The sequence below is a fragment of the Tachyglossus aculeatus genome, chromosome 4 (genome assembly GCF_015852505.1).
Source record: "Tachyglossus aculeatus isolate mTacAcu1 chromosome 4, mTacAcu1.pri, whole genome shotgun sequence".
Lineage (NCBI taxonomy): Eukaryota > Metazoa > Chordata > Mammalia > Monotremata > Tachyglossidae > Tachyglossus > Tachyglossus aculeatus.
Genome location: NC_052069.1, coordinates 5,592,335 through 5,605,724, shown reverse-complemented (window position 1 = coordinate 5,605,724; position 13,390 = coordinate 5,592,335). Strand labels below are relative to the sequence as shown.

General features: G+C 49.0%; 1 protein-coding gene across 2 annotated transcripts in view; it reads left to right on the top strand.

Moving 5' to 3' along the window:
- The window catches only part of SH3TC1 (SH3 domain and tetratricopeptide repeats 1), a 111,039-nt gene that overhangs the window by 65,506 nt on the left and 32,143 nt on the right, over positions 1 to 13,390 (top strand). For both annotated transcript variants that reach the window (XM_038745937.1, XM_038745938.1), the window contains 2 exons: positions 1,429 to 1,470; positions 6,211 to 7,878. In XM_038745937.1, the coding sequence (XP_038601865.1) occupies positions 1,429 to 1,470; positions 6,211 to 7,878 (1,710 nt within the window). The remainder of the gene's footprint in view (positions 1 to 1,428; positions 1,471 to 6,210; positions 7,879 to 13,390) is intronic.

Sequence of the window (13,390 nt, the reverse complement as noted above, 5' to 3'; positions counted from 1 at the left end):
CTGACTAAGCCCCACTTTTCCTCATCGCCCACTCTCTTCTGCCTTGCTCTGACTCACTCCCTTTGCTCTTCCCTCCCCTCCCAGCCCCACAGCACTTAAATACAGATCTGTCATTTTGTTTATTTGTGTTGATGTCCGTCTCCCCCACTCTAGACTGTAAACTTGTTATGGGCAGGGGATGTCACTGTTTATTGTTGTATTGTACTTTCCCATGTGCTTAGTACAATGCTCTGCACAGGGTAAGTGCTCAATAAATGATTGAATGAATGGAAGGGAGACAGATATTGATGTGAATAAACAGAAATGAATTAAAAATTCCGGAAATAAATTTAAAATACATACAGAAGTGCTCTCACACAAACCATCAGTGGGCATCCGTTACTTTCTGCATCAAGGGGCAAAGCTTTAAGCACTGGTTTTGAGGATGTCTGCCTATCTTCACGATCCCAGCTCTGCCACTTTCATTCATTCCTTCATTCATTCAGTCGTATTTATTGAGCGCTTACTGTGTGCAGAACACTGGACTAAGCGCTTGGAAAGTACAATTCAGCAACATATAGAGACGGTCCCTACCCAACAACGGGCTCACAGTCTAGAAGGGGGGAGACAAACAGCAAAACAAAACAAGTAGACAGGTGTCAATATCATCAAAATAAATAGAATTATAGCTATATAATAATGATGGCATTTATTAAGCGCTTACTATGTGCAAAGCACTGTTCTAAGCACTGGGGGAGATACAAGGTGATCAGGTTGTCCCACGTGGGACTCACAGTCTTAATCCCCATTTTACAGATGAGGTAACTGAGGCCCAGAGAAGTTAAGTGACTTGCCCAAAGTCACACAGCTGACAAGTGGCGGAGGCAGGATTTGAACCCATGACCATTGACTCCAAAGCCCGTGTTCGATCATTAGTAAAATAAATAGAGTAATAAATATGTACTAATATGTACAAGTGCTGTGAGGAGGGGACGAAGGTGGGGATTTGAATGCTGTGTGACCTTTGGCAAGTCACTTCACTTCTCTAGGCCTCGGTTCCCTCCTTTGTAAAATCATCAATCGTATTTATTGAGTGCTTACTATGTGCAGAGCACTGTACTAAGCGCTTGGGAAGTACAAATTGGCAACATATAGAGACAGTCCCTACCCAACAGTGGGCTCACAGTCTAAAATGGGGATTGAGACCGTGAGCTCCATGTGGGACAGGGACTGCATCCAACCCGATTGACTTAGATCCACCCCAGCGCTTAGTACAGTGCCTGGTACATAGTAAGCACTTTACAAATATCACTATTATTTTTAGACTCCATTTCCACAACCCTGGTCTCCTCTCCCTGTCCTGTACCGATTATCATCGTGAACTCTTGATGAAGAAAACTCGTTAGCCACCTAACATGGTGTCATGTTCTTCTTGTCTTTGCCATTCAGATAGGTTGGAAGAAACGGAATTCCAGAGGCCGGAAGAGTCAGGTAAGGCGATGCTTGATTTTTCCTGAGGATCCTGTAGAGAACCTTCTGCGGTGTTTTGGGAGAAGACTGGGGCTGTGAGACGAAGCTTTGAATTCCATGTGGGAGCCAAAGGGCTCCTTCAGGGAGAAGCCATGAGGAAGAGAAATGCTTGCTCCTCATCTGTGAAAATACACCTTGTAACTACGATGCCAAAAGCTACGGGAGATGCATTGTAATAGAATTACAATATAATAATAATAATGGCATTTGTTAAGTACTTACTATATGTAAAGCACTGTTCTAGTGCCGGGGAGGATACAAGGTGATCAGGTTGTCCCACGTGGGGCTCACAGTCTTAATCCTCATTTTACAGATGAGGTAACTGAGGCACAGAGAAGTTAAGTGACTTGCCCAAAGTCGCACAGCTGAAAAGTGGCGGAGCCGGGAAAACCCATGACCTCTGACTCCCAAGCCCATGCTCTTTCCACTGAGCTACACTCCTTCTCTATTACAACGAGAATAGCATGGCTTGGTGAATAATAATAATTATGGTATTTGTTCAGTGCTTACTGTGTGCCAGGCACTGTACTAGCCTCTGGGGTAGATACAAGAATATCAAACTGGACACAGTCCTTGTCCCACCTAGGGCTCAAAATCTCAATCTCTATTTTATCATCATCATCAATCGTATTTATTGAGCGCTTACTATGTGCAGAGCACTGTACTAAGCGCTTGGGAAGTACAAATTGGCAACATATAGAGACAGTCCCTACCCAACAGTAGGCTCACAGTCTAAAAGGGGGAGACAGAGAACAAAACCAAACATACTAACAAATTAAAATAAATAGAATAGATATGTACAGGTAAAATAAATAAATAAATAAATAGAGTAATAAATATGTACAAACATATATACATATATACAGGTGCTGTGGGGAAGGGAAGGAGGTAAGATGGGGGGGATGGAAAGGGGAACGAGGGGGAGAGGAAGGAAGGGGCTCAGTCTGGGAAGGCCTCCTGGAGGAGGTGAGCTCTCAGCAGGGCCTTGAAGGGAGGAAGAGAGCTAGTTTGGCGGATGGGCAGAGGGAGGCCATTCCAGGCCCGGGGGAGGACGTGAGCCGGGGGTCGATGGCGGGACAGGCGAGAGCGAGGTACGGTGAGGAGATCAGCGGTGGAGGAGCGGAGGGTGCGGGCTGGGCTGGAGAAGGACAGAAGGGAGGTGAGGTAGGAGGGGGCGAGGTGATGGACAGCCTTGAAGCCCAGGGTGAGGAGTTTCTGCCTGATGTGCAGATTGATTGGTAGCCACTGGAGATTTTTGAGGAGGGGAGTAATATGCCCAAAGCGTTTCTGGACAAAGATAATCTGGGCAGCAGCATGAAGTATGGATTGAAGTGGAGAGAGACACGAGGATGGGAGATCAGAGAGAAGGCTGATGCAGTAGTCCAGACGGGATAGGATGAGAGCTTGAATGAGCAGGGTAGCGGTTGGGATGGAGAGGAAAGGGCGGATCTTGGCAATGTTGCGGAGCTGAGACCGGCAGGTTTTGGCAGCGGCTTGGATGTGAGGGGTGAATGAGAGAGCGGAGTCGAGGATGACACCAAGGTTGCGGGCTTGTGAGACGGGAAGGATGGTAGTGCCGTCAACAGAGACGGAGACAGAGACAGAGTATTATTTTAATAATAATACTATTAATGTTGGTATGTGTTAAGTGCTTACTGTGTTCCAAGCACTGTTCTAGGTGCTGGCGTAGATACAAGGTAATCAGGTTGTCCCACGTGGGATTCACAGTCTTAATCCCCATTTCACAGGTGAGATACTTTAGGAACAGAGAAGTTGAGTGGCTTGCCCAAGGTCACACAGCAGGCAAGTGGCAGAGCAGGGATTAGAACCCACATCCTCGGACTTCCAAGCCCGGGCTCTTCCCACTAGGCCATGCTGCTTCTCCTATGCTTCTCTTGCTTGCTGTGTGACTTCGGGCAAAGTCACTTCACTTCTCAGGACCTCAATTTCTTTAGTGGTAAAATTCATTCATTCATTCATTCAATCGTATTTATTGAGCGCTTACTGTGTGGAGAGCACTGTACTAAGAGCTTGGGAAGTACAAGTTGGCAACATATAGAGACAGTCCCTACCCAACAGCGGGCTCACAGTCTAGAAGTCTAGACTTCTAAAATGGGGATTCAATCTCTGTTCACCCTCTTACTTAGACTGTGAGCCCCATCTGGGACATGGACTGTGTCTGACCTGATAAGATATCTAATATGCCCCAGCGCTTAGAACAATGCTTGGTAGATACCATTACTATTATTATTTTCATCAACAGGACATGCTCTTGAATATTTTTTCAGTAGTAGGGATAGCTTACTTTAGAATCATTTCCCTCATTCTCTCACCTGCCCCTTGGGCCCAAATGTGCCTCAGATGAGAAGCGTTTCTGATTTTCCAGTTCTTCATTTAATGGCTTAAATATCTCATCCTGGCCGCGTCGTGAGTTAGCTGATCTTCACTCTCCGCAGGTTTCTACTCTTTATTCCCCACGGACTGGTGAGCTGTGATTTTTTTCTCGGGAACCTGTGGGGGTAAAGTCACTTTGGACTCAACTGACAAGAAGAAAAATCCCAAACTACCCTAGAAAATTCAGGCTGCAATGCAAAATTTCAATTTTCTTTTAAGATCCTGGATTTGCCTCCCCTCCTAAGGAACGTTTTCCCTATCCTTTTCTCTGTAGACACCAGAAGAGAGGGAGGGAGAAGTAGTCGGTCAATCGAATTTGAGCACATACTTTGGGCAGAGCACTGTACTAAGCACCTGGGAGAGTACAACACAACAATAAACAGACATATTCTCGGCCCACAATGAGTTGAGAAGCAGCATGGCATAGTGGATAGAGTGTGGGCCTGGGAATCTGAAGGTCATGAGTTCTAATCCTGGCTCTGCCACTTTTCTGCCATGTGATCTTGACTGAGTCACTTCACTGCTCTGTGCCTCAGTTACCTCATCTATCAAATGGGGATGGAGACTGTGAGCCCCACGTGGGACAGGGACTGTGTCCAACCCGATTTGCTTGTATATCCCCCAGCACTTAATCCAGTGCTTGGCACATACTAAGTGCTTAAAATTGCCATAATTATTATAATTTGAGGACAAAAAAATATAGTTGACTTTTTGTGAAAGTGGCAGAGCCGGGATTAGAATCCATGACCTCTGACTCCCGAGCCCGTGCTCTTTCCACTGAGCCATGCTGCTCCTCTGTGATTAAGACTGGGAATTAAGACTGGGGATTAAGATTAAGATTGTAAACCCCACGTGGGACAACCTGATGACGTTGTTTCTACTTCAATGTTTAGAACAGTGCTTGGCACATAGTAAGTGCTTAACAAATACCAACATTATTATTATTAAATAGCATAAAAAAGAAACCAGATTCATTAATCTACTTTAGGACGGGGGTAACTCATATGGGCTTAAATACCCCAGTGAGCTCATTTCATTAGTTCTGTGGGCTTAGTGACAAGATCCCGGGTTTGGGAGTCAGAGGATGTGGGCTCTAATCCTGCTCTTCCACTTGTCTGCTGGGTGATCTTGGGCAAGCTGCTTAACTTCTCTGTGCCTGTTACCTCATTCTCAGTCTCCTTCGTGGGCTCCTCCTCCCCCTCCCATCCCCTTACTGTAGGGGTTCCTCAAGGGTCAGTTCTTGGTCTGCTTCTGTTCTCTATCTACACTCACTCCCTCAGTGAACTCATTCGCTCCCGTGGCTTAAACTATCATCTCTACGCTGATGACACCCAAGTCTACGTCTCCGCCCCTGCTCTCTCTCCCTCCCTTCAGGCTCGGGTCTCCTCCTGCCTTCAGGACATCTCAGTCTGGATGTCTGCCCGCCATCTAAAACTCAGTATGTCTGAGACTGAACTCCTCATCCTCCCTCCCAAACCCTGCCCTCTCCCTGACTTTCCCGTCACTGTAGACGGCACTACCATCCTTCTCATCTCACGAGCCCGCAAACTTGGTGTCATTCTCGACTCCGCTCTCTCGTTCACCCCTCACATCCAATCCGTCACCAAAACCTGCTGGTCTCACCTCCGCAACATCACCAAGATCCGCCCTTTCCTCTCCATCCAAACAGCTACCTTGCTGGTTCAATCTCTCATCCTCTCCCTCCTGGATTACTGCGTCAGCTTCCTCTCTGATCTCCCATCCTCCTGTCTCTCCCCAGTTCAGTCTATACTTCACGCTGCTGCCCGGATCATCTTTGTGCAGAAACGGGGGGCTCATAGTCTTCATCCCCATTTTACAGATGAGGTAACCGAGGCCCAGAAAAATGAAGTGACTTCATCATCATCATCAATCGTATTTATTGAGCGCTTAATATGTGCAGAGCACTGTACTAAGCGCTTGGGAAGTACAAATTGGCAACATATAGAGACAGTCCCTACCCAACAGTGGGCTCACAGTCTAAAAGGGGGAGACTTGCCCAAAGTCACACGGCTGACAATTGGTGGAGTGGAGATTCGAGCCCTTGATCTCTGACTCCAAAGCCCGGGCTTTTTCCACTGAGCCACGCTGCTTCACATGGGGAATGTGAGCCCCATGTGGGACACGAACTCGTCCCACTCGATTAGCTTGTATCTACCTCAGCACTCAGTACAGTACCTGGCACGTAGTAAGCACTTAACAAATGCCATAAATAAAGAAAGAAAGAAAAAGACTTTGAATTCCATCTCCTTGGGCCTTTTTCACCTCCGGGCCTGTTGTGAATTTCAGAAGGCGCAGCTGTAACTGGAAGTCCCGAGTTGAGCGATGTGAAGCGTTTGGTGGCAGAAGCCCTGGACAATTGTGGAAGGGCCAGCCCCACAGAGGAGGCAGACCCGGACCCCCCGTTGGACAGAGATGAGGCCCCGACGGCCAACCAAGACCCCCATTTCTGCGTGAGGCCCGGGGAAAGTGGAGATGGCCCGGAGGGGCTTCACCCGCTGCTGCTGTTCCTGAATCGCGAGGACTTCCAGCCCGGCTTCCGGACCCTGTATGACTTCTCCTCCCCATTCCCGGCGTCGTTGCTCCATGGCTACGCCGACGAGGAGGAGGCAGTCGCTTTCCTCACGGAGGCCCGGGGGGCGGCCAAGAGAGCCAACCTGCCCATGGCCCTGAGCCGCCTCTGCTTCCTCCTGGGGAGAACGTGCCTTAAAAAACTCAAGCTTTCCCAAGCCCGCGTCTATCTGGAGGAGGCCCTGGGAGCCCTGGGGGGGAGCTTCGGCGACCGCTTCCTCGTCGTGGCGGTCTACGCCAACCTGGCCGCCATTTACCTCAAGCAGAAGAACCGGGAGAAATGGGAGCCCGCCTGGGGGAAGGCGGCGGCCCTGCTGATGGGCATCCCGGGGGCCGCCTCCGGCGCCGAAACGGCGTCGGACGTCCTGAGGCGGGCCCTGAAGGGAGCCGTCTGCGGCCGGAGCCGGCCGGCGGAGGCCAGGGCCTGCTTCTTGCTGGCCAAGCACTTCGTGGCCCTGAAGCAGCCGGAAGGCGCCCTGCCCTTCCTGGAGAGGCTGCAGGTCCTGAACGAGGACTTGGGCTTGGGCGGAGGCCCGTTGGCCATCCGCTGCTACTTCCGCCTGGCTGAGGTGTATGCTCTGAGATGCCTGCCCCGACTCACGCTCAGCTGCGTCGAGGTGGCTTCCTCGGGCGACGCCTGCACGCTCTCCGACACGCTGAGAAGCCTAAGCCTGGTCCTCGAGCACACCCCGCAGGGGCGCGGGGCGAGGGACGACGGACGGGCCGCTCCCTCGCAGGCCGCGCGCTACCTCCGGAGAGCTCTCCGCGTCGCCTCAAACCAAGACCACCGGCTCCGTGCCTCCATTTACCTCAGCCTGGCGGGGCTCTACGCCGCCCACGGGAAATACGGGCCGGCCGTGGCCTACACGGCGAAGGCGGCGGAGCCGGACCCGGCCGCGCCCGCCGGGGCCGTCGTGGACCGCCTGGTCTCCCTGGCCTGGCTGTACCTCCTGCGCGGGGAGCCCGCCGCCGCCTCGGTCGTGCTGGCCTCCGTCTTGGACTTCCCGGGCAGCAGCCGGAGGCAGGTCGGCGTCGCCAGCAACATGCGGGCCTTGGCGCTCAAGAGGATGAACCGGACCCGGAGGGCGGCCCGTGGCTACTGCCGAGCCCTGCGGGTGGCCCGGGAGCTGGGCCCGGAGAGGAACCAGGCCGTGGCCCTGGCCAACCTGGGGAGTCTCTGCCTCCGCGTGGATGCCCACCGGCTGGCCGAGAGCTACTACGTGGCGGCGGTCAAGGTGTTCTCCGGCCTGCCGGGCCGTGGCCGGGATTTCTCTCAGGTCCTCCTCCGCCTGGGTCACTATTACACCAGCGGGGCTCACCGGGACAAAGGAAAGTGTTACTACGAGTGGGCATTTCTGGCGGCGCTGGAGTCGGAGGACTTTGAAGGTAAGCCCCCCTTCCCCCCTGCTGCGTGGACTAAAAGATACTCATTCGGTCAGTCATATTTATTGAGCCCTTACCGTGTGCGAAGCACCGTAATAATAACTGAAGCAGCGTGGCTCAATGGAAAGAGCGCGGGCTTTGGAGGCAGAGGTCATGGGTTCAAATCCCAGCCCCCGCCAATTGTCAGCTGTGTGACTTTGGGCAAGTCACTTCACTTCTCTGGGCCTCAACTGTAAAATGGGGATTAAGACTGTGAGCCCCGCCATGGGACAACCTGATCAGTCTGTAACCTCCCCAGCGCTTAGGACAGTGCTTTTAGACTGTGAGCCCACTGTTGGGTAGGGACTGTCTCTATATGTTGCCAACTTGTACTTCCCAAGCGCTTAGTACAGTGCTCTGCACACAATAAGCGCTCAATAAATACGATTGATTGATTGATTGCTTTGCACGTAGTAAGCGCTTAATAAATGCCATTAAAAAAAAAGTCACTTCACTTCTTTGGGCCTCAGTTCCCTCACCTGTAAAATGGGGATTGGGACCGTGAGCCCCACATGGGACAGGGACTGTGTCCAACCCGATTTGCTTATATCCACCCCAGTGCTTAATACAGTGCCTGACAACATGGAAGCACTTAACAAATACCATAATTATTATGATTATTATTAATGGTATTCATTCATTTATATTCAATGAGCATTTACTGTGTGCAGAGCACAATATTAAGCGCTTGGGAGAGTAGAGAAGCAGATTGTCTCCATGGAAAGAGCCTGGGCTTTGGAGTCAGAGGTCATGGGTTCAAACCCTGGCTCCGCCAATTGTCAGCTGTGTGACTTTGGGCAAGTCACTTAACTTCTCTGTGCCTGTTACCTCATTTGTAAAATGGGGATTAAGGCCGTGAGCCCCCCGTGGGGAAAACCTCATCACCTTGTAACCTCCCTAGCACTTAGAACAGTGCTTTGCACATAGTAAGTGCTTAACAAATGCCATTATTATTATAATTCTTACAGTAGAACAATAAACGGGCACATTTCCTGCCCAAAATGAGCTTACAGACTAGGGGGGAGACTATCAGTCAGTCAATTAATGGTGTTACTCTATTTATTTATTTATTTTACTTGTGCATATCTATTCTATTTATTTTATTTTGTTAGTATGTTTGGTTTTGTTCTCTGTCTCCCCCTTTTAGACTGTGAGCCCACTGTTGGGTAGGGACTGTCTCTATATGTTGCCAACTTGTACTTCCCAAGCGCTTAGTACAGTGCTCTGCACTCAGTAAGCGCTCAATAAATATGATTGATGATGATGATAGTAAGTGCAACAGAGCCGGCAGACACTTTCCCTGCCCATAATGAGCGTACTAGGTGACAAGCTCTGGGGAGAGGCAAGATAACAAGATTGGCCACAGCCAAATAGTAAAGAATAGAGGATATCTTATTCACGTTAAAAAGATGAGGAGCAACCTGGCCTAGTGGAAAGAGCTGGGCCTGGCAATCAGAAGAACCTGGGTTCTAATCCCGACTCCACCACTCGACAGCTATGTGACCTTGGGCTAGTCACTTCACTTCTCTGTGGCTCAGTTCCATCATCTGTAAAATGGGGCTTAAGAATGTGTCAATCAATCAATCAATTGTATTTATTGAGCGCTTACTGTGTGCAGAGCACTGTACTAAGTGCTTGGGAGTCCTATGTGGGACAGGGACTGTGTCCAATCCAATTGACTTGTATCTACCCCAGTGCTTAGAATAGCGCCTGGCACATCGTAAGCGCTTAACATATGGAATTTATTTATTCCTACTTAGACTGTGAGTTCTGTGTTGGACAGGGACTGTCTGACCAAATTATCTTGTCTTCTCCAGCATTTAAAACAGTTCTTGCCTAACAGCGTGGCTCAGTGGAAGGGGCCCGGGCTTTGGAGTCAGAGGTCGTGGGTTCGAATCCCAGCTCCACCAATTGTCAGCTGTGTGACTTTGGGCCAGTCACTTAACTTCTCTGGGCCTCAGTTACCTCATCTGTAAAATGGGGATGAAGACTGTGAGCCCCCTGGGGGACAACCTGATCACCTTGTAACCTCCCCAGTGCTTAGAACAGTGCTTTGCACATAGTAAGTGCTTAATAAATGTAATTATTATTATTAGTAGTAGTGGGTAGAGCACAAGCCGTGGAGTCAGAAGGACCTGGGTTCTAATTCTAACTCTGCCACATGTCTGCTCTGTGACCTTACGCAAGTCACTTAACTTCACTGGGCCTCAGTTACCTCATCTGTAAAATGGAATTAAGAGTGTGAGCCCCACGTGGGACAGGGACTGTGTCCAACCTGATTAACTTGTATCTACCCCAGTTCATAGAGCAGTGCTTGGCACCTACTAAACTCTTAACAAGGACTGTTATTATTATTATTATTATTATTATTATTATTACAAATACCACTATGTTGGGGAACAGTGTGGTTTAGTGGTTAGAGCCTGGGCCTGGGAGTTAGAAGCTCATGGGTTCTAATCCCAGTTCTGCTGCTTGTTTGCTGTGTGGCCTTGGGAAAGTCACTTCACTTCTCTGGGCCTCATCCATAAAATGGGGACTAAGAATGTGAGCCCTGTGTGGGACAGGGACTGTGTCCAACCTGATTTGCTTGTATCCACCCCAGCATTTAGTACAGTGCCTGGCACATAGTAAGCGCTTAACAAATACCACTAGTGTTAATAATAATAATAATAATAATAATAATAATAATAATAATAATAATGGCATTTATAAAGTGCTTACTATGTGCAAATCACTGTTCTAAGCACTGAGGAGGTTACAAGGAGATCAGGGGGGCTCCCAGTCTTAATCCCCATTTTACAGATGAGGGAACTGAGGCCCAGAGAATAATAATAATAATAATAATAATGGCATTTATTAAGCGCTTGCTATGTGCAAAGCACTGTTCTAAGTGCTGGCGAGGTTACAAGGTGATCAGGTCATCCCACGGGGGGCTCCCAGTCCCAATCCCCATTCTACAGATGAGGTCACTGAGGACCAGAGAAGTGAAGCGACTCACCCAGTCACACAGCTGACCACTGGTGAAGCCGGGATTAGAACCCATGACCTCTGACCCCAAAGCCCGGGCTCTTTCCACTGAGCAGCCCCAACCATGTAGGACTCACAGTCCAAGCAGGAAGAAGAAAACCACAATCTTTATTATGACTATGATTATTACCATTATATGGGGAAACTGAGGCCCAGTGACTCTTCCGAGGTCGCACAACAGCCCAGTGGTCGAGTCGGGATCAGAACCGAGCTTTCCTGTCTTCTTGTCCCGTGTCATTCATTCATTCTTTCAATCGTATTTATTGAGCGCTTACTGTGTGCAGAGCACTGTACTAAGCGTGTCCTTTCCCTTCGACACTTTGGCCCCCTTTGCTCAGAAGAATCAGACCATGTCCCTTTTCTTCTAATCCTTAGCAGTTGGGGGATTGTGACCTGAGAATGACGATGATGATGGTATTCGTTAAGCGCTTTCTATGTGCCAAGCACTGTTCTAAGCATTGGGAATTGGAAATGGAGCTTTCTGTTGTTAACAGCAGCTGAGGTGGCTCTGGTTATTACAAGGGCTTCAGCAATCAATCAATCAATCATATTTATTGAGCGCTTACTATGTGCAGAGCACTGTACTGTTCAGCAATGAGACCGAAATAATAATTATGGTACTCATTTAGTACTTACTAGGTGCCAAGCACTGTTCTAAGCACTGGGGTAGATACGAGTAAATCATTTTGGACACGGTCCCTAGTCCACCTGGGGATCACCATCTTAATCCCCATTTACAGATGGAGGAACTGAGGCCCAGAGAAATGAAGTGACTTGTGTAAAATCACGTAGCAGACATGTGGTGGAGCTGGGATTATTCCTTCAATCTTATTTACTGAGCGCTTACTGTGCGCAGAGCACTGTACTAAGCGCTTGGAAAGTACAATTCAGCAACAAATAGAGACCATCCCTGCCCAACAATGGGCTCATAGTCTAGAGGATTAGAACCCATGATCTTCTGACTCCCAGGGTCATTCATTCAATCATATTTATTGAGCACTTACTGTGTGCAGAGCACTGTACTAAGCGCTTGGGAAGTACAAGTTGGCAACATATAGAGACAGTCCCTACCCAACAGTGGGCTCACAGTCTAGAAGTCTAGGGTCTATCCACTATGCCTGCCGCTTCCCTTATATGTGTTAAGCACTTACTATGTGCCGGTCACTGTACTAAGCGCTGGGGTGGATACAAGCAAATTGGGTTGGGCGCAGCCCCTGTCCATCATGGGGCTCACAATATTAACCCCATTTGACAGATGAGCGTGGCTCAGTGGAAAGAGCCCGTGCTTGTGAGTCAGAGGTAATGGGTTCTAATCCCGGCTCTGCCACATGTCTGCTGTGTGACCTTGGGCAAGTCACTTAACTTCTCTGAGCCTCAGTTACCTCATCTGTAAAATGGGGAGGAAGCCTGTGAGCCCCACGTGGGAAAACCTGATAATAATAATAATAATAATAATAATAATAATAATAATAATGGCATTTATTAAGCACTTACTATGTGCAAAGCACTGTTCTAAGTGCTGGGGAGGTTACAGTTATATCAGTCTTAATCCCCAGTTTCCAGATGAGGTCACTGAGGCCCAGAGAAGTTAAGTGACTTGCCCAAAGGCACACAGCTGACAATTAGCAGAGCCAGGATTCGAACCTTGAGCCGACTCCAAAACCATGTTATTTCCACTGAGCCACGCTGCTTCTCTAACCTGATCACCTTGTATCCCCCCAGCACATAGAACAGTGCTTCGCAAATAGTAAGCGCTTAACAAATGCCATCATCATCATCATCATGAGGCCACTGAGGCACAGGTAAGTGAAGTGATTTGTCCAAGGCCACACAGCAGACAAGTGGCGGAGCCGGGATTAGAACCCATGATCTTCTGACTCCCAAATCTGGGATTTAGCCACTGCTCCGGGCTGCTTTTTGTACTGAGAACTCTACGAAGCCCTTCGGGAATTACAATACAATTGAAGAAGCAGTGACCCAATGGAAAGAGCCTGGGAGTCAGAGGACCTGGGTTCTAATCCCAGCTCTGCCACTGTTCTGCTGTGGGACCTTGGGCAAGTCGCCTCACTTCTCTGGGCCTCGATTCCCTCATCTCTAAAGCAGGAATTAAGCTGTGAGCCCCACATGGGGTGTTGATTTATTTCTCTTATTTGTATTAATGTCTCTCTCCCCCCTCTAGGCTGTAGTCTCATTTTGGCAGGAAATGTCTGTTCTATTCTACTCTCCCAAGGGCTTAGTACAGTGCTCTGCACACAGTAAGCACTCAAGCATGACTGACTGACTGACAACATAATAATAATGATGGCATTTATTAAGCTCTTACTATGTGCTTTGCATAGGGGTACAAGGTAATCAGGTTGTCCCACGGGGGGCTCACAGGCTTCATCCCCATTTTACAGATGAGAGAACCGAGGCCCGGAGAAATGAAGTGATTTGCCCGAAGTCACAC